Source organism: Callorhinus ursinus, unplaced genomic scaffold (assembly GCF_003265705.2).
Source record: "Callorhinus ursinus isolate GAN/ISIS: 27379988/994484 unplaced genomic scaffold, GSC_fseal_2.0 scaffold31, whole genome shotgun sequence".
NCBI lineage: Eukaryota > Metazoa > Chordata > Mammalia > Carnivora > Otariidae > Callorhinus > Callorhinus ursinus.
The window spans coordinates 13,571,000-13,592,645 of NW_027397093.1; the positions used below are offsets into that span (position 1 = coordinate 13,571,000).

Here is a 21,646-nt window from a genome sequence, read left to right on the forward strand (position 1 = left end):
TACTCTGTCTGACATTGACACACACAAAACAAAAAGGAAAAAAAAAATCCAGTTCCTAACCCTTCTACATCGCTGTCCATTCCCTTATGCCCTTGGGTTTGAGGAGGACTCAACTGAGTGACTTTAAAAAAAATCACCTCTGACCATCAAACAAAGAAAACTGGGCTACGGAAAGCCATTTTCCGGGGATGCAGGAGGGAGGGCAACTGGCTGACTGGGGGTGAATGAGACATTCACAATCAGAAGGGACGCAGGGCCTCTCTGGGGCCAGTTATCACGCTGGGATTGTGTGGTAGACGATGAGAAGGGGAGGGCGCCAGGGAGATGTGGGGCCGGACCCCATGGCTGAGGCTCAGTTAAGTGAGACCTTATGTGCAGAGGAGATGGAAGGAAGAAGAAAAGACAGTCTAATCAGCCCCCTGGGGGTGCAAACCATGGCTCCCCCATTATCGGATCTCACCACACACCCCTGCCCTGACTCCGACCCTCTTCCCCCTTGCCCCCCGTAGGATGCAACAGGAAGCTCCAGGTCTCGCGAGAAGGTGGGGAGCAGTACCTGGGCTGGGGCTGGTCCCACCCACGCGCCAGGACGTGTCCTCACTCCAAGGTGACTTAGAGCCCGGGTGGCACGCCCCCCATGCCTGCTGCCATTGGCGGGCGCTGATTGGGCCAGCGCGTGCTGCTCACTAATGAACCGTATTGATTCCACATTCTCTTGTTGTCTCCCTAAATGGCAAGCCACACATCTGATAGATTAAATACCCACATGATTGCCCACCTGACATCTCCATCACTCCGCCTGCGGGTCCCTAATGAATTTTACAGCCCCACAACGACAGAAGGAATTAAGGTCAAAGTCCGACGCAGGAACTATAAATCACCCGTGATCTCTGAGACCAGCAGAGGCCTGCGGCCCTAGCCCTCACTCACCTGGGCTGCTTCAGCCCAGGGCTTGATGGCAAGACGGTCACATTCAGTGAGTGCCGGGAGCACTCATGCCTGAGAAACAGCACCCACTCACAGACATTTGGGTTCCCCCTCTCGCCCGCCCACACCACCTCCAGTAGTCAGAATGTTCTCATGCAGGGAAGCTCCCTGATAGGAAAGCAGCACCTCTCCTTTACAAAGACTTGTTTCCCAAGGACTTCAAAACATGCCAGTCACACTGTTCTAACAATATCCCCAGAACAGGGAGAGGGATGAGCGGCATTCCCTCCATTTTGCAGGTGGAGAAACTGAGGCTTGCACAGAAAAGGGGCTTGCCCAGGGTCATTTAACAAACTGAAGGCCCTTAACTTCCAGGCCCTAAGTTTACGGATCTTGTTACAAGGGGAGCTTAGAGGGGTCTTTTGTCTCAGTCCTGTTTCTCCTCTGGGAAGGGGGTACCAGCTGTAGGTGGCTCAGCAGGCAGAGGGAGCCCTGGCCTTGGATTCAGCTTGGACATCGCCCGGTCAAGTTCAGCGTGCCTCTTGTCATACCTCTGGGCCCCACAGTTTCACCAGGCTCTCAGGGAGCGAGTGATTCAGTCTCCGTGAGGAGGCTGTGTTAGTTCATGGTGAAAGGAAAGGACTTTGGCGTTCCAGAAACGAGGATTCATGCCTCAGCTCTGCCCCTTCCGCAGATATGGCCTCAGGAAAACACCTAACTTCTCTAAATCTCAACGCTTTCATTTATAAAACGGGGAGGCTAATTTCTACCTCACTAGGGTGTCGTGGGGGTGGGGGTTCAACGAGGTAACACACATAGTTGCTGAGCTCGGCAGGGCATGTGATAATAGTCCCTGTCGTTTGTTTAGCACCTATGCTGTGTCAGACACTGTGCTGACATGTGCTAGGTTCTTTATGTGTATTACCTCATTGAAGTGCCACAACACATCCATAAGGAACGCACCTCACCACCCTTTTCCAGAAGAGAAAACTCAGGCACACGAAAGGTTATTCAGCAGAGACTACACACCCGTGCTCCCTTTTTCAACTGAACAAAAATTATTATTTTTAGGTGGCACAACGCTAACTGCCAGAAATACTACACTGGCCATCAGTTTCCTCTGTAGACAAAGCAGGGCCATATAATTAAGTTCTGGTCAATGACATGAAAGCAAGAGTTTGCAAGATATTTCTCAGAAGTCTTCTCAAAAGGGAAGGAGAGTACCCTTCTTCATGTCCTTCATTCTGCAGCTTAGAATATGGATGTGATGGCTGGAGCTCTAGCAACCACCTTGGACTATGAAGATGAGGGCCACATCCTAGAAATGGGCATGGGAGAGAAATACACTTCAATCTTGTTTAAGAAACTATTTGGGGGGTTTCTGTGACTGGTAGCTGTACTGGGCCACTGCGGATACAAGTAACCTACTCAAAGCCATATAGCTCAGAAATGGCAGAGGTTTAAGTCTGGAGCTTGGGGGTCTTTACCACCCTGCCTCCTGTAGTGAGCACTTGAGGAACATGAGCTAATACCACCACCACCACCACCGCGATCATCATTGCATAGTAAAGCAGAGGAGGCTTCTTCTAGAGATGTTCAAACTTACATTAGTTGGTCATGAAATCAATTTGGTGGGTCATGATTAGCATTTTTAAAAAATAAAATTTGGTGGAATAAAATAGACTATACTAAGGTGAAAACTATAAGATGTGATGGAAGAAGTTGAAGAAGACACAAAGGGAAAGACACTCCAGGCTTACAGGTTGGAAGAATGAATATTGTTAAAATGTCCACACTACCCAAAGCAACCTACAGATTCAAAGTCATCGCTATCAAAATTCCAACGGCATTTCCGCTCTGAGATAGAACAATCGTTAAGACTTATGGAATCACAAAAGACCCCAAACAGCCAAAGTCATCTTGACAGAAAAGAACAAAGCTGGAGGCATCGTGTGCCCTCATTTCAAACTGTATTTTTAAGCTACAGTAATGGAAACAGTAGGATAAGAGCAGCATAAGAACAGACACACAGATCAACGGAACAGAACAGGGAGCCCAGAAATGGACCCACGCATATATGGTCAACTGATACTTGACGAGGAAGCCAAGAACACTCACTGGAGAAAAGACAGTCTCTCCAAGAAATGGTGCTGGGAAAACTGGACAGCCACACGCAAAAGAATGAAGCTGGACCACGGTCTCACACCATGCACAAAAATTAACTCGAAGTGGAGGAAAGACTTGAATGCAAGACCCGAAACCCATAAAACTCCTAGAAGAAAACATAGGTGGTAGGCTCTTGGACACCAGGCATGGGGACGACACTTTGGATCTGACTCCAAAAGCAAAGGCAACAAAAGCTAAAATAAATAAATGGGACAACCTCAAATTACAAAGCTTCTGCCCAGTCCAGGAAGCCCTCAACACCATGAAAAGGGAACAAACCGAATGGGAGAGAATATCCACAAGTCACAAATCTGATAAGGGGTTACTATCCAAAATATATAAAGAACTCCTGCACACGCAACAGCAGAAAAACATCTGATTAAAAAAATGGGCAGTGTGATGGGTATTGAGGAGGGCACATTCTGCATGGAGCACTGGGTGTTATGAGCAAACAATGAATCATGGAACACTACACCAAAACAAATTGTGTAATATATGGTGATTAACATAACAATAAAAAATAAAAAAATTAAAAATTAAAAAAAATAAATTAAAAAATGGGCAGAGAACCTGACTAGACATTCTTCCATAGAAGACATCCAGATGGCCAACAGACACATGAAAAGGTGCTCAACATCACGGATCAGCAGGGAGATGCAAATCAAAACCACGATGAGCTATCACCTCACGCCTGTCAGAATGGCAACTGTCGTAAAGACAAGAAACAAGTGTTGGTGAGGACGTGGAGGAAAGGGAACCCCGTGCTCTGTGGGAGAGAGCGTAAATTTGTGTGGTCACTATGGAAAATAATATAGAGGATCCCCCCCCATATTAAACTTAACATAGAAATACCGTATGATCCAGCAATCTCACTTCTGTTTATTTATCGGGAAGGAAAAAAAAAGGAAACACTAACTTGAAAAGGTATGTGCACCCCCATGTTCACTGCAGCTTTATTTGCAACAGTCAACATAGCAAAGCAACCTAAGTGTCCACCGATGGATGGATGGATGCAGAAAACGTGGTATATATTTACAACGGAATATTATCTGACCATAAAAAAGAAGGAAATCTTGCCATTTGTGACAACAAGGATGGACCTTGAGGGCATTATGCTAAGTGAAACAAGTCAGACAAAGACAAATTCTGAATGATCTCACTTATATGTGGAACCTGAAAAAACAAAGACCCAGCTCACAGATACCGAGAACAGACTGGTGTGGTTGCCAGAGGTGGGGAGTACGAGGGGGGGCAGAATGGGTGAAGGGGATCAAAAGCTACAAACTTCCAGTTATAAAATAAATAATTCATGAGGACGAAATGTACAACATGGCGATTATAGTTAGTAACACTGCATGGTACGTTTGAAAGTTGCTAAGAGAGTAGATCTTAAAAAGTTCTCATAAAAGAGCCCCAAATCTAGAATATAATACTAGAGTGTGTTATTACATGTGGTAAGGAGGAAGTACTGTTTTTGTTCTAGATATAGACGTGCGTGTGTGTCCTGGGTATGAAGTTAAATGTAGTGTTTATTATGGATCATAGTAAAGTTGGAAAAACACTAAACCCAATGGGCATAGGGACTTTAAGCCACTCCAGAAAGCAGCTAGCAGGAACCACAGCAGTCATTCCCTCCTACAGGGATTATGCAGCAAGATTAAGCCACCCCAGGGGCGCCTGGGTGGCTCAGTTGGTTAAGCGACTGCCTTCGGCTCAGGTCATGATCCTGGAGTCCCGGGATCGAGTCCCACATCGGGCTCCCTGCTCAGAGGGGAGTCCGCTTCCCACTCTGACCCTCCCCCCTCTCATGCTCTCTCTCTATCTCATTCTTTCTCTCAAATAAATAAAATCTTTAAAAAAAAAAAAAAAAAGATTAAGCCACCCCAGATGCGCAGGCCTGGCTCAACTTCTCCCTAAACCTCTGTGGGCCCCCTCCTCCCCCGGCCTTTCTCTCCCAACTACTCCCTGGACAAGCTTTCAGGCCAAGGCCCTGGGGGCTGCTCTGAGCCCATCCTGCCCCTGTCGCCCTGTCCCAGGGCCCATAACCTTCCCGGCACAGGGCACAGGTGGATTGTGTGCAGGCATTTGGTTGACTGCATTTATGAACTCATTCTGCCTTGGCCACTCTTACAGCTACCTAATGTCCCTTCGCCCAGGGGGTCCATTTTCTCTGCTCTGGTGTCCTGTGAGCAACTGCCTGAGCCGAAGCAGTCAGCAGCTAACCTACCGAAGGGTGACTCTGACAGAGTGCAGGGGACCGCTGGCTCTGGGTGCAGGTGCCGGGACTCTCTGGAGGGCAGGCCGTCACACGCTGTTAGCACAGGGGGCCGTAGAGAGTGTCCAGCACAACCTCTTCATTTTACAGATGAAGACACCAAGGCCCTGGAGCCAAGGACCTGCTCAAGGTCATCCGGTAACGGAACAGCTCCTGCATCCCAGGCTTGTGCCCCACCCATCTCCCAGGACTCTGGAGTTGGCTGACTCCAGCAAGAGGCTGGAGGCCAGTGTGGGGTGGCACTGGGTGGAGACCAGGTTTGAATTCTGGCCTGGACACTCACTAGCTGGCTGACCTGGGGCAGGTGCCTGACCTCTCTGGGCATCCACTGCTGTCAGAAGAGATGACTAATCTACTGCTCAGGGTTTATCATTTGCCGTGCTCCCAACACCCGCTCACAAGGCCTGGCCTTTCAGTTTTTGGTCAAGGGGCAAAGGTCAGTGGCAGAGCTGCTCTGGTCAAGGATGGGGGATTCTGGAGGCACCAGTGAGGGAGGGTTCAAGGGCTTGACAGGCAATGGGGGCTTTCCATCAATTTGTCAAGTAGCTGAGTGACTGAATGACTGAAAATGATCAGACCTTAAACAAGGTCCAGGGTAATCACTTCAGGGGCGGGGGGCAACTCTCCATCCTCACACCTGCCCTGCCATGAAAGGCTCCTTCCAGAAGCCCTGGGTGGTGGTGGGCGGACGGCAGCCAGCTGTGTGCGCTCTGTCTCTCCTTAGTGCTGGTCCTACCTCTCATCCATCCCATTTGGGTTTTACGGATTGATATTGAGATGAAAGAGATACACACAGCCGAGGAGCACTGAGGCCTGACAGAGGAACTCGACCGACCGGTCCATCACCGCAGCTCCGCTTCCTCCGGCACCTGGCAGGCCCCGCACTGGCCCCTCCAACTGGAGATGAACCCAAGAGCAGATTAAAGGGGCCACGCCCCAAATGGGGGAGGGTGTGCCTACAACCTACAAAGGCCGGCCAGCTTGGGAGGGGGGCTGGGGTGATGCGTGCGCACGTGTTTCACGCCCCTCATCCCCTCCCCAGGCTGCAGATATTCAATTTTCTTTTAAACGGTGGGGAAATTGGAAGAGATTTTGTTCTGTTTAAGCACAGCTGGAGTCTCCTGTCTCAAGGGACTGGAGAACAATGAGATCAATTAAGATGCCCGCAGTGAAGGGTGTCAGGAGGGGTTGGGGAGGGACAGCGCCAGGTGGGGGGGGCCCTTCTGAGGAAGGGGAAGGTGGAAGAGGCGGCCCAGCTTCCTCAAGTCCAGCTTTGGCTCTTCCCTGCTTTGACCTGCCCGTCTCCGTCGGGTTTTGCCGAAGTATCAGGATGAGGCCCGCTCGTCGGGTCATGTTATCTCCCAGACTTACTAATAATTCATGCGGCAATTTCTGTCAGCAGCTTCATATGATGATGGAATCAAACTGAACGGATGCTATCAGAAGCAGGGAGAAGGCCACCATTCCAGAACAGCACGGAGAGCCCTGGACACTTGGCAAGCAGCAGGTGCTGGTACTACCACCAAAGCCTCAGCTATGCGGGGGCCCTGGACCACCACCTCTCCATACATTGTTCCGCAACACTGCTGACATGGGGATTCTTCTCCCATCTTATAGCGGACGACACTGAAACCCAGGGAAAGGAAGTTGTTAGCTCACGGCCAACCTGCTGGTAAGAAGCTGAGGCAGGACTCCTACCCAGTGTCTGCCCACTTCGGTGCCTGCCAAGGTGCAGGGCCCACCTGGCAGTCAGGTGGAGATGAAGATGGATGATGGACCTTGCTGGGCCTGGGGGGAATGGGAAAGCGGCGCCCCAGACCTGAGCAGGACCTCTGCTGTCACCTCTCACTCGCCCTCCCAGCCTCCACCCTGGTGCCCTCCACGCCCTCATTCTTCTCCGCCCCCACCTCAGCCTATTCCCCACATGGTCACCACTGTGATCCATCAGCTCTCTCTGGCTGTCCCCTCCGATGGGCTCCCTGTCCTCGTCAGTCACCTCCTGACCAGCTCTCCTCCACCTACACACCCCCAGGCTCTTGTCTCAAAGTCTCTCTCTGCAACTCCCTCAGCTTGGGGCAGTGCCTTCCCAAATTCTACCCGCCTCTCCCTTCCTTCAGGCCTCTATCCACTGCCACCTTCTGTGAGGGATGTGTCTCCTCCGACCCCCCAAGAGCACCTAGTAACACTGCCAACCCTGGTGCTCCCTGCCCACCCCGCTCTACTTTTCCCAATGACGCTTCTCCCCACTTGACACACGCTGTGCTTACTTGTTCATCCTCTGTCTCCTGCCCCTGGAATGGATGGGGATGTTTGTCCGTCTCGCTCACTGCCTTCATTCTGGGCCCTCGATAAACAGTCACTGAATGGAGGATGGTAGTTGCCTCTGGGGCCCCCCTGTGCCTCAGAGAGCATGGAGTTCTGCTCTGGGAGGGACGGCGGGTAAGGCTTCTGCAGTGCAGACACAGGGGCTCACAGAGGGCACCCGGCTCTGCCCAGCAGCAGCCACGGAAGCAGGCTCAGCTCCTGCTCACCTGTGCACAGAGCCAGGCTGAGGGGCTGGGTGCATTTCAGCCTTGACCTTGCAATCTTATTCCCCGATTAGACAGGCGATCCTGGAATCTGGTGGCCGTCATACCTCCCAGGCCCCTGCCTTTGTTCCTGGGCTGGGGTCCGCATCCCCAGATTCTGCTTGCCCTAGGGCAGTTTCCAGTGTGGCGGGGGGGGTAAGGACATGAGCCACCAAATCCCTGAGCAGTGAGAATAACCGAGAAAAGGAGGTGCAGAGCACACAGGGGAGCGGGGAAGAACAGGTACTGAACTGGAGCTCCAACTGGTTCCAAGACATCTCCATTTGTGTAAATGCTTTGACATTCTTTCCATTGAGAGCTGGGGGTGTCTCCATCCCCCACCTTTGATGTGAACTTGCTTGGGTGACTCACTATAACCAATTAAATTCAGCGTAAAGGACTATGTGAATTTGAGGCTGGGTCAGAAATGGCCACACAGCTTCCAGCTGGTTCTCTTGGGACACTCTTTCCCCAGAGGCCTCCTCTGAGGTGCTCCCTCTCAGAACCCCTGTGTCTGCAACGCTGACCCCGTGCGGAGAGGCCGCGTGTGGGTGCTCGTGACAGTCAGGCTGAGCCAGTCCTTCCGCGGGCCCGGCCCAGGCACCGACCCAGGCGGGAGACGCCTCCAGCTGCTGGGGTCACCCCCACAACGGGAGTTGCAGAGAAGGGCCCCCTTGCTGAACTCTGTCCACAATTCCTGACCTACCCAACCCGCGAGGGTCAGAAAGCAGCTGTTGCTTTATGCAGCCAAGTTTGGGTGGTGTCTGACGCAAGAGGAAGCCGAGCAAGCTCTGAGGGTCCTCGCTCAGAGCACGCCACAAAGCAGGCGTGAACTGAGTGCTGAGTGTGGGACCACGTGAAACCAGCAGGGCGTGCCTGTGGGCAGGGGATGATGAAGCCCCGATAGCCAGGACAAGCTATGTAATTTGCCGGGTCCAGTGCGAAGTGAACACATGGGGCCCCTCGTTCAAAAATTAAGAATTTCAAGACAGTGACAGCAGTACATCAGGCCAAGTGCAGGGCCTTCCGAATCCACGTCCCTGAGCGCATGCGCAGGCCGCACGCACATCCTCCTGCCACATCTGCCTTCCCCTGAGTACCCTGCGGGCCGGGCTCGGGGCTGAGCGCCCTCCCAGGCTGTCCCACTCCATTCTCACAGCAGCCCTCCCAGGCAGGACCTCTCAACGCACCTCCCCAGGTCGGAGATGACACAGGTTCAGGGGCCTGCCAAGGGCCCATCTTGGCAGAGCTGGGCTTGCACAAAGGCTGAAGGGGTAGAGGGCAGCCGGATCGGGGTCCCTGAAGGCCACTGATGATAAAAAGCACTGTGGACCACTGTAAGCCCTTGACCCACACTGGGGCCTCCGAGCAACCGAGCCCTGTTTGCTGGGCAGGTGCGACCTTCCCCACCTGGTGGGAAAGAAGCCAAACCTGGAGAAGGAGTGGCCAGCCCACAGCAGAAATGGATTCACGACCCTGCCCAAGACATTACCAGTCTCCCAAAGACAGGCTGGGAAGAGGGGCAGGGAGGGGAGAGAGGAACCATGCCTGTCAGCTCCCACAAGGCCACCCTGGAGCCAAGAGGTAGCTGCTCTCCGTCCCTGGGCTGAGCAAACTGGGTCCCATGCCCACCCAGTCAAGGTGCTTACATGCCTCTCCTTCTGGCTTTGATTGCTATGCCTAGAGAAGAACCCTGTCTTGTCTGACAGTCCATCTTCTGCCCATTCCTGCTGTGCCCTAGCTCTCTGGAGCAGGGACAGAAGGCCCTGGAGGGCAGTAAGGTCTTCCCTGGGAATAACCTCCTTCCCAGCTGCTGTTCCTTCTCAGCATCCCTCTCTGATGGAGCTAATAAATCTGGGCACATGAGCTCCCTATTGCAGGATGCCAGGCTGGCTTATTGCATATCCCAGGTACAACCTCTCTCAGCGGTCTCCCAGTGCCTGCCACAGGCCACCAGGATGGAAGAGGTATGAGAATGGGGATGGTTTGATACAGGATTTCTTCACTATCAGAACAGCAGCCCAAAGGTTCTATTTGGGGTGGGTGGCAATTCAGGAGGGAGAGAGAGAGCTGAACACTGTCCACATCATAGGAATGGAACTCCACCTCCCTACAGAGCACGTCCGCCTCTCTATATTCCAGCCGCAGGGCCTTTGCACATGCTATTCCCTCTTTGTCCAATGTGCTTCCCTCCCCTCACTCACCTATTAATGCCTACTCAATTGCTAATTCCTCAGGGAAGCCTTCCCTCATTCCAGTCAAGGTCAGATGTCCTGTTATAGGTGTTCATTTTTCCCTGATCCCTCCATAATAACAAGTAATAAAGATTCATTTCTTAGTATTAGCATCAGGCTTTCCCAGGAGACTGTAAACTTCCTGAGGGCAAGACTCACATCACCACGGTCCTCAGGGCCACGTGCCTGGCACACACTAGGTATTCAAAAAACATCTGTCGGATGAACAAATGGTTGGACTGCTTTCTTACTGCCCAGGAAAACCTGCTAGACACCAGGTACCAATTGGACAGGCTGAAGGGCTGCCCCAAGCCCAGGAAGAAGACACCCCACAGCCTTCCCACCTGACTCTTGTCAGGTCAGGAGGCAGGATGGGAAGGCGAGAATCAGAGCAGCCTGGGGACAGGAGAGGGGGACAAACCACACAGCCTACAGGATGGGGAGCCACCAACAGGATATAGGAATCATGATATGCATTCATGAACACAGACGTGTGTGTTATATATACACGCCCTGAGCACATGGAGCCGCATACATGCATGTGCAGATACAAGAGCATGCCTGCGTGGTGCATGCGCATGCACACACACACCCCCACAAGTGTACCTCATGTGCACCCCCAAACATATGTGGGTGCATGTGCCCTGGCACATCCCTCCCCTGTGTGGTCACCCTTCAGAGGACTGGCTCTGACTGGCACTGACGTCTGTCCTGCATCCTCCCGCCTTCCAGCAAGCCTCTCCTCATGAAGACAGCTCTGGGCTACTTTGGGGTTCATGCTTCCCGGGCTAAGTGCTCTGGTCTCCCTGACTTGGTCTTCTGATCAGTGAAAGGAGCTCCCCCAGCTCTGACCCTCCAGTGGCTGGGGACCTACAGAACCAGAAATTCACCTGATGGTGCCAGAGGTTCCCGAGGGGCTCATGTGTCACCCAGAGACACAAGGCATGGAGCGGCCCCATGGTCTGTCCACCTGGGTCCTGCAGAGAGCACGCCTCAGCTCCTCTCTTTCCCCTCAGCTCTGAGCGTTACTGAAAGGACAGGCTCAGCGGTCCAACACAGAACCTCTGGCCAGGCAGCCCCGGGGGGCTAAGAGCCTATGGCTTGGGGTCAGGTGGTCTTCTTGTGAATTTCAGCTCAACTGCTTGCTGGCCCTGGGGCCCTGAGCAAGCTGTACGTTTCTTAACCTGAGCCTCGGTTTCCCCACCTGTAAGATGAGGACAGCATGTGCAGGGGTTGGAAACAGCCCATGTGAAGTGCCTGTTTCCAGCCAGGGCTCACCAGGGGCGCTGCAGAGCTGATTACCGCAATGGCAACTGCGGCCCTCAGAGGTCCGCTCGGGGCATCACCGCCCCAGGCACTAGGTCTGGAAGGGACTGCGGACACATCTTCGTCCATCTTGTTCATTTTACAGATAAGGTGCAAGAAGAGAAGCAGTTTCTGCCCTAGTCACCCAAGGTTGGCTGAGAGCAGAGTCGGTGCTCAAGGTCAACCCTCTGCACCCTGGGCCGCCCACTCTTTCCCCTCCACCAGTGGAAACTCCTTTTGCTATAACTAGGGGGCCGTAAAGGCCTCAAAACCTGGGCTGGGGGAGGTCCAGGGAGCAGGGAGGTACAAGGGTCCAGGCCTTCCACCCGGCTGGGAGACCAGGCTGGAGGCGATGGCCCCTCCTCGCCCAGCTTCCCCACCCCTGTCAAACTGCTGTCTCCCCCCAGGATGGGTGACGAGCCCACAGAAGCCAGGCCAGTGCCAGGGTGAGGGCTGGGGAGGCCCCTCACAGCAGGCTCTGCCCCAGCCCTCGGTGCAAATTAAAACATTTTCCTTTTCTTCATAATTTTTTTTTCCTGACACAACTGCCCATGAAACATTTTAATAACATCCTAGAAAAGGTCATGGAGAAGGAATTTCACAGTCCCTGAGCAGGCAGCTATAACTTCAGCTGCTCCTGCAGCAAAAGAGGTGGAAAGATCAGGCTGACCCTGGGAAATGGCAGGGGGTGGGGGGAGGCCAGGTCAGGCTGAGCAGGGTGCCGGGTGTGGCCACGCGACCCGCTCCCTGCCAGAGCTGTGGGAGATGATGTTGGATAAGTAGGGGTTGCCCAGGGGATGCTTCTGCACCCAACATTCACACCTCTTGACAGCAGCCTCGGGGGGTCTCATGCCCACTTTGCAGAGGAAGAAACGAAGGCCCTCAGGGGTGACGTGGATAGACTAGCAAAGGCAAGGAAAGCAGGGCCAACAGTTTCCCAGGAGGTCCTGGGCTCCTGTAGGTACACATTCCTGGTACCAGAGCTTATCACGGGGTGAAACAGCCCCTTCATATCTGCACAATCCTACAACCCTGGGGCCGGGGGGTTGAGAAGGAGGTGGGCAAGGCTTAGACTCAGGAACTGGAGGCTGACCAGGTGAGAGACACTCAGAGGAGGCTAAATGCATCTGTTAAACGTCCAGAGAGGAACTGGAGAAGGGGCTGTAGGGGGCAGGCAGGGGTCCACGCAGGCCCAGGAACTGCTCCAGTGTTTGAGAACACCCAGTTTGAGCGCGTACTCTCCAGTGGCAGCCCCAGAGGAGACTGGACCTAACACATTGTCCTTGGCACCACCAACTGGCCCCCAGCCAAGAGGTGTACCTTCTGACCCTTCACACCCCACCCCTGTTCCCTAGGTTCCGCAGCCCTTCCCCAGGGCCCTGGGAACTTGCAACCGCAAAGTGAGACCTCCATCCCCAGCAAGAATACCAGGGGGGAGCCCCTTGGACACCCACAAGCCTGACACCTGAACGCTTTGCCATGTGGTCCCAGGCCGGCTGGGGCCCCAAACACAGGCCGTTTGGGTGTCCTTCACCCTGATAGTTGAAAATGGGTGGGGGGAGAGGGGGCTGTAGTCTCTCTTTGGATCTTGCTCTCTGGCTGGGCCCCCAGAGGCCGCAAGAGGATCCATGGGGGGGGGGCCCCGAGCACCAGGTGACTGATCACAAGGAGCACCTTGGTGCTCCCACAGCCCGGGGAGGCGGCGGGGAGGGAAACAGCCACAGCTGACTTAGTGTTTATGTCTGATGGCCCGCCTAGCTAAACATCTGTTTGAGATATTAATAACTGTCAGATGGGAAGGGCCTGGGGCTCAGTATAGTTTCACACCATCTGTCAGAAGAGTAAACACATTTTGGAGTAGGGGGCCTGGGATCAGCAGGCAATGTCTCAGCTTGGAGTAAGGATGGAGCAAGAAATGGAAGTGAGGACCCCAAGGTCCTCAGAATGGGCAGAGAATGGCAGCGGTGAGCTCAACTCCATCACATTTACTGAGCACCTACTATGCGTTAAGAGCTGAGCTTACATCACACACGTCTGCCACTCTGATCTGCTCGGCAACCAATCCCCTTTGTTCTGCTAACAGAAGCCCCTTTGGCATAGCCCCTTTTCCATTTTCAGCCCATAGAGTTTGGATGGAGCGGACCCAAGCCCTGGCTCCGCTAGGAAGACTGTGACCCATCTCTGTTAGATCAGGATCACGATGATTGGTTCCAGGATGGCCCAGCAAGGAGAATCAGCTCTGGGACTTCTGCTGGAGCTACTGAAAAAGGATATGGTTTTCCCACTCGGGTTGATAAATCGGTAAGAAGTAATCCTGGGGGTGCTGGTATTCCTCTCGGTCAATTAAAAAAAAAAAAAAAAGGTGCTTGGTGCTAAAGTCAGATTCCTGCTAACTGAGTGCCTGGGTACAGTCATGCCTGAAATCATTTATACTTTGAATTACATGAGCTGATCCTTTTTTGGCTTGAACCACTTAAGGGTTTGTGTCCCTTGGCATCAAGAGTGCCGACTGATACAAATGGACACTGGAAGGGGCGCTTTGTCAAAGTCCCAGCCAAGGGCAGCTGGGGGTGACGAGGCACCCTCAAGGAGCCCATTCTTCCCTGGTGCCTAGAGGGAGGATGGCCCTCCTCAGAGTTGGCTGGTCCCTAGCCCCATTAGAGGGCACTTCCGGGGCTCCTGGCCCAACTAGGCTCGGTTCCTCTCAGTGACAAGGCCGAAAACCAGAGTCCTTGCCCCAATTCCATCCTCCTCCGGGCTGGTCCTCTTTCCACATTGCTGCCCCAACCGTGGCAGCCCCATCATGAAGAGTCCAGATGCTTTAATGCACAAACACCGCAACTTCTGGGGGCTCAGGGACACCCCCTTCCCTGACCGCCCACGTTTCTTGGGCCAAGCCCTCTGGCTGCCTCCCCGTGGTCTTCCCCGGAGCTCAGTGGCCCTGTGGAAGAGCAGGACTCACCAGGACTGTCAGCACAGACGTCCCCACGGTGACGTTCTCGTACAAGCTGACGTTGTACAGTGGCTGGCTGAAGATGGGCCGGTTGTCATTCTCGTTGATGAGGGTGATCTTCACCTTGGCATAGCCCACGTGGTCGGGCACACTCTCGTTGGCAAAGAGCTGGGTGTGCAGAGCGGGGGCCCCGGGTGAGCTCTCACATGCTCCCGGAGCCTTGTCCCCATAAGTCCCCCCCCTGGGGTCTTTGCAGATCCTAACCCAGAGTTCTTGTCTGAGTCACTGCCCATCCCAGGTGTGTGTGATGGGAGTCTCTCCAGCAGGGCTCCGAAGCCAGGGGGGCCATGGATTCTGCTGGGGGCTGGGCTGGTGGGGGCTGGGCCGTGAGGCTCCTTATGGGCTTCGGGGGCTATGCCCGTGCCTGGGGAAAGGCTGCTCAATTCCCAGACACTTCCTTGTCCTCCTTGAAAAGGGGAGGCTCAGCCCAGCCCCTGCCATGGGCTCAGTGGGCTTCCTGGGGTCGGATCCACACAGGGGAAGAATGAGGAGAGGTGGAAGGAGGAGTTTAAGGAGATAGTGTCACCCTCGGCCTCCCCTGAAAGCCTCCCGCCGGACAAAGAAAAAGGGAGGGGGCCTTACGTCAAAGTCGTAGCGGTCCACAGTCTCATAGTCCAGGGGGACGGCCACCCGGATGCGAATGTCTGCCTTCCCTTGGACAGAGGTGGGGGAGATGATGAAGTGCTGGGAATTGTTCCCCACCAGGTACACCTCGAACATGCTGTTTAGGCCCTGGGGCAGAATGGAGAAGAAACCAGTCAGAAAGGGCTCAGGGGGCCGAGGGTCCAGAGCAGAGGGGCTTGGTGGAGGTAGAGGAGGGGCAGGCTCCATAGCGGGGCTTGCCTGCACCCCACACCAGAGTGGTCTGGCCTCCTCTGGGTGACCCTGGCCTGGCTCTCAGACCCTACCTCCTGTCCACATCCGGGCCCGCTGGAAGTCTCTGCCAGTTCTTTTTGCCTCTGTTTTCCCTTCAGATGCCCTCAAATCGCCCTTCCAGATGGCTCGGTTCATTTCCCACCTCCTGCTCCCTTCCTCAGTCCCAGTGACCCCAGCTGGGGAGGATCTGTAGCTGGGACACCCAGCAGGCAGACCGGAAAGAAGACAGGATGGGAAAGGAGGAGAGAGAAGCGAGCGTGTGTCCCCGGCAGGCATGGGCGGGAGAGGGCATGAGGGACAGAGCAGAACCCGGCTTCTTCCCCTCCCTCCCTCCGGAACGGGTCAGTCAGGGAGAACCCTGGCTTCCTTACACATGGAAAGGGAATAACCCAGCTGAATGGCAAAGTGGACCCCCGCGGACCCCACCCTGTAGCCAGCTAGCGGTGGCCCAGAGGACACTGGATCCCAGGTAGCTCGGAGCGGCCGGGTCCTCCATGGGCTCTGCCGCAGCCCAGCAGCTGAAGCCCATAATTTCAGATGGCGGGGGTGTGCCTCACTCCAAGTCAGGTGTTTCTGATCCTTCTAACAGGGCCCGAGCTCACAGAGCCCTCAGATACGGCTTGGCTCCTTCTGACCCAAAGGGTGTGAGGTCTCCATGCTACCCGAGCCCCCAAGTCTGAAGAGCCACTGATGAAAGTGGGAGACACGGCTTCCTGACTCCCCAGAGTCTGGCCTGCTCGGCGATGGGTTCAACCCCCCATGGGGGGAAATTACCCCCAAATAAACCTCCTTCAACCTAGGCAGATGGCCTGTGGTTTGTAACCAACCCGTGGAGAGCCTCTCCTGACCCTTACTGCAGATGCTCACTGGGTTACAGACCTGGGCTGTGAGCACCAGGAGGGAATGTCCTCCTGCCCATGCTGCTCACCCTTGGCCCAGTGCCCAGCACAGCCGCTCTGTGTACGTGTTTCTTTGGAACTGAGGGCTGGCAAAGGAAGCATGCCTCTCGGTTGCCCAGGGATCCCTTCCAGAACCCGTTCCTGCTGTGAGGGGGGCAGCCAGGCCAGCTGGAAGCCTTTCCATGGTCAGAAGGGGATGATCCTGGCAAGGCTGGAAAGGGCATCCCCACGGACGCCTGAGAGTTCATGAGATTCTTCCAGCCCTGGACCTGTCCCACAGGTGGTCGAAAACATTTATGGAATGAATGCATATTAATATTTACCCATCAGTCTCTTGAGTTTTTTTTTTTTTATTTGCAATTACAAATTGGCAAAACAGGAGTGTTGCCAATCTTGGGGTCCAGACAAGCAGCAGGGCCTCCAGAGCCCTCCACCAGAGTGGCTCCTGCAGACGGTGCAGGCAATGCTCCCTCGGCCCCGTCAGCGTGTGGAGTCCTCAGTTCTCCCTGGCATGGAATCCATCCGTCAGATGGAGGCCCAATTAAATGCCTGAAGGGGCACTAATAGCCAAGACCGGCAGAGTGTGACAGGTCTGAGCAGGTGACACCAACACCTCCCCCTCCACCACGGGACCTGGAGGCCCGAGAAGGTGGGGGCCGGCTGAGCTACGCCAGGGCACGTGGAGGAGCACCCCCCCGAAGCCCCTTCCCCACGATGCCCACCGGCCTCCCCAGCCCCTGCCCTTCCCAGGCTCACTTACCAAGTTCTGTCAGTGGGAGTCGGTCAGTCAAAGGGTATGGAGACAGAGAAGGAGCCGGAAAGGTACGGAGAGGAGGAAGGAACCGGAGAGAAAAAGATGGTGAGATCCGAGGTCAGGGTAAGGGAGAGGGGCCGAGTGGACCCTAGGAGCACACCCTCCTCCAGAGGAACAGCCCCCTTCGTATCTGATGGGCCCCACACCCAGAGGAAGGAGAGGGAAGCAGAGGAAGAGGTACCCGGGCTCCTGAGCACACTCGGTCCTCACCCAGAGGGAGGTGGGGTGGGGGGTGGGCCACATCCCTATGTCCTCCTCCCAGGAGCCTGGACCAAACCCCTGCGGAAAAACGACCCCAAGCACTGTCGCATTTTAATCTTCCTAACACAGAAAACATTAAGACATGATGAATACAGACATGGAAAATTTTTCGCATAGTTCAAAAGTGTCAAGGGCACGCTGCTGTCTCCCCGTCCGCACTGGCCCAGCCGCTGGAGAGCCTTCTCTAGAGGCCACCACCACACCCCATCCAGGGGTCTCTTCCCCAGCAAATCCACACAAATACGACGAGCTCTAGGTTTCTGGGCCTCCCCTCCCTGACGCCAGCGGCAGCACGCTACACGCATCGCTCTGGGTGGGGTTTTGTCACTTGGAGCCAGGTCTCGGAGACTGTTCCGTAAGTGTACAAATAGGGGCCAACAGTAACGATGACAGCACAGCACACCGGACGCCTACTCTTGGCCAGACGCCGTTCAGAATAACCGCAGAATCATCCTCTGCGGTTCCTGTGGAACGCTGGGAGTCCTCAAGCCCGCAGAGCAGGCCTCAGGCAGGGTAAACCCACAGCAGAGCAGGGACACAGTGGGAGCTCAAGAAGCCCCTGGGTTTAGGCAGCTTTTTCTCACCCACTCCTCTGTGCGATCCTCTTCCCACGGGCCATGGGGTGGAGAAGAAGAAACACCGGATCTTGGAAACCCCTCCAGAGGAAATGGACTTCAGAGAGGTTGAGTGAGTCACCCAAAGTTGCACAGCTTGTTGGGAGCACGGTGAGCGTAAAAGCCCAGGCCGGGGTGCTGTCTAGGTCGACGGAAGTGGGGTCAGGGTGTCCCCCACTAGCGGCTCCAGAGCAAAGGGAGGCGGTAATGCTGAGCGCCCCAGGGCGGGAATCTGAGCGAGCGCCAGCAGATGAGGCCACGCCAGGAAGGCTGCCCCAAGGGGGGCTTTGAACTGGCTTTAGGAACGAAGGGAAAATGAGCTAGAAGAGGAGGGATTCCATGTGGAGGAAGTGGCTCTCCACACGGAGCTCTGTCCTTAGCGTGTATCAGAAGCACCTGGAAGCTGTGTTAAGCTACAGACTGCTGCCCACCACCAGGACTCCCTCATTTGGTAGGTTGGGGCCTGAGAATTTCCACTTCTAACAAGTTTCAGGTGCCGCTTGCCCTGCCACTGCTGGTCTGGGACCCCCGCTGGCCTCGGCAAAGGCATGGAGCTGGAATGAGGAATTAGTGAGGAGGCAGACGGTGAGCTGATTTGCAAGGGGTGCATGTGGGTTAGAGCTGGTGAGATCGTTGGGAGAGCAGGAGGCTGGGGGGCGGGGGTCCCACTGCAGGCACTGTCTGGAGGGCTCTGGCACTGCCCTCGTGAGCAACGGGGAGGCACTCTAAGCTCTGAAGCACATGAATACTGGTGGAAATGAGGAAGGTGAACTTGGCAGTGAGTGTGAGTCACACTGAGGCAGCCCCCCCTCCTCACGAGGCTGCACGTCTGAACCACCAGCATGGCTCTAAACTCAGACACGCAGGTGCCCACAGCCACTGGGTCAGAACCTGCTGGGGTGGGGCCCAGGCAGCTGCAGTTTTGTGATGCTCCCTAGGGAACCACATTGTGCAGCCAGGCTTGTGGAGACATCAGTAGGGGCAGGCAGGGGCTTGGCGGCACCCACAGGAATCCAGAGGGGCGAGCAGGGGAGAGGCAGAGCCATTGGGCCACCCAACAAAATCTCCTGGGGGGTCTTTAAAATATCCTCATGCCTAGGTCGCACCCCAGACCAAGCAAATCAGACATGGGTGAGGCCAGACCTCAGGACCTCATAACACTCTCCATGTTATTCATTCTAATGTGCATCCAAGGGTGAGAACCACTAGGGCAGAGCGGTGGTTCTCCGAGTGGGGTATAGGGACCAGTAGCTCAGCTTTACCAAAAACCTCATCAGAAATGCATATTTTGGGCCACGCCCAGATCTACCTTTCAGAAACACCAGGGGCAGGGCCCAGCACTGTGGAGCCAGCCCTCCAGGTGTCTTGATACTCGCTGAAGTTTGAGAACTGCCAGGACAGAGCAAGGCAAGGCAGGGAGTGAGTCTGAGAACAGGGAAGAAGACTGACCGTGGAGGTGTGGTGGCTGAGCAGCTGGAGAGAGAAAGCAGAGTAAACACCCATGGGGATGTAGGGGTGCGGGGGTGGGGGCGGACAGAAGACCAGAGCGGAAGGTGGGGCTGAGCTCAGTGTGGACTCAGTCCGTGTACCTGGACAGGCAGGAGCACTGGCCCCTCAGGCCAGGTTTCTGCCTCTCAAGGAATGAGGTCCCTGCCCTTCTAGATTTGGCTGGACGTTCACTCAGCCCTGCGGTGGCCCTGAGACCCCAGGGCAACCTTCCGGCTAAGTCCCATTAAGTGCTCAGCCTGCCCCCTTCAGAACGTGCCCAGAGGGCCAAGTCCTGCTGGGACTTGGCTTGTGACTGTGAGCGTCTTGGGATGGGATATGTATGTGATATTCACCCAGTTCACTAGAGCGGTGCAAAACCCCGATTAACTGCAGTCCTCTGCCAGACAGCTTCCGTTTATCAAGCCCCAACTGTGTGCTGCACGTGACTCAACCAGAATCTTTACTGACATCGGCGTCAGTGCACCCCTTTTTGGAGAAGGAAAGGGAGGCCTGGGCGGGCAACTCATTCAGGCCTCACAGCTGCCAGCGAAGGATCTGAGGTTGGCTCTGTTCTGTCTCCATCACAGTGTGAGCTCTCAAAGGCCCAGCTCTCCAGCCCCCTCCCACTGCACAACGTTGCTCCCAATGCAAGCAAAGAACTGGCCGGGGAGGGCACGGGTGGTCTCCTCCCCCATTCTCCCAGGGCAGGAGCGAGGCCCAGGGGAAGGTTCCTCTGCCAAGGTCAGGGACCAGGCAGGCGGAGGGCGTGAGCCTGCCCCTCCCTCACTGCCAGGCCCAACGGGAGGGCTGCTCGCAGGGGCTGGGAGGGAGGGAGCGGGGCGGGCAGAGGCAGGAGGCCCTCTTGGAGCTGTTGAGGGGCAATTTTGTTGGGAAGGGAGATAAAGAGGAACATCAAAAGGAGTCCCAGTGCGTGTGGAGAGGAGGCCGGTGGATTAAATTCCCTTCCAGCTGGGAGAGGCGATGAGAAGTCTGATAGCCGGCAGCCGTGGGTCCCAGAGCGGCAGCGCTGCCCTCCCCAAACGGGGCTGGGGCCCCCAGTGGCTGCCTGCGGGGCTGCGACAGCTCGGCTTTAATTTGTTTAGTGGAAGGAGGAAGGACACAGGAGATCACTCCTCACTCCATACCGTCCCCACCCCCTGCAGCCAGCAGAGCTTTGCTCCCCGTGACTGAAGGCTTGCACCCCCCCCACAGAGGGCAGCCAGCCGGTAGGATGGGCCTTCCTTATCAGCGGCTGCCAGAAAGGGCTGCCCCCCACCCTCGGCTCCCCTCAACCTTGCTCCCCCACCTCCTGCTGCTGGGGGCGGTCGGAGCAGACACCACCCAGAAAGGACACCACTCCTGGTCTCTCTGAAGCTCCCAGGGCCAGCGGACCCATGTGCCAGGGGTCACCTGGCTCCGTGAAGTGACCCAGCTGTGTTTTCCCAACTAGTTGAGAGCTTTGTATGTGCTGGGCCCTCTACAGGCTCATGAAGGCTCACAACTCTGGGGTTCGGGCAGGCCCCAGCCCTGGGCTTGCAGGGGGGTGGTCTGGCTCTCTCAGGGTCTGCAGCTGACTTCTGAGTACAGCTTCCCTAGATCATTACCTGCATGCACTGGCACACATTCCACCCCCCCCTCCGCAGACGACCTGGCCTCCAAAGGGAGGAAGGTCTGGCCCGGCCCCCAGACTACTTCCCTGGACCTGAGGCCCACAGATGACCTCCTGCACAGCTCTTGCTTGGTTCTCCACTCTCCTCCCCCCTCCTCCCCCACCCCCACATCTCCCTGCCAGTTCCCCCCTTGGAGAGGCTCATCTCCCTGCTAGAGGTCAGGGGAGGAGCTGGTTGGGGACCAGTGATGTGATGTGCCGTAGAAAGTAAGGTTCAGGTTGGGGAATAGGCTCTGTCACTTTCTAGCTGTATGACCTTGGGCAATGCACTCCCATTCCTGGAGCCTCAGCTTCTTCATCTGTGAAGTGGGGAGAAGAAGGCATACCAGCAGGATTCAGAAGCAGTGTTGTGTCTTTGCCCTGTCTTGTTTTGGTGGGTGATAAGGAGTTATGTTTTCTTGCCTAAGACAGGAGGCTCTCTGATAGGAGCTTTGTGTTTTTTTCTTTGTACCCCAAATGCTAGGGGTACCGACCTCCCCTTACCCTGTGAGCTACGATACACCCTGCAAGGGACCTTAATTCCTTTCCACAGAAGAGG

The 21,646-nt window shown here is 55.3% G+C and overlaps 1 protein-coding gene across 1 annotated transcript in view; it reads right to left on the minus strand.

The window, feature by feature from the left end:
- CDH23 (cadherin related 23) overlaps positions 1-21,646 on the minus strand; it is a 407,397-nt gene that overhangs the window by 143,119 nt on the left and 242,632 nt on the right. Inside the window, exons 12-13 of the mRNA XM_073878857.1 lie at positions 15,070-15,219; positions 14,437-14,595 (exon numbers count right to left, since the gene is read on the minus strand). Coding sequence (XP_073734958.1) covers positions 14,437-14,595; positions 15,070-15,219 — 309 coding nt within the window. The remainder of the gene's footprint in view (positions 1-14,436; positions 14,596-15,069; positions 15,220-21,646) is intronic.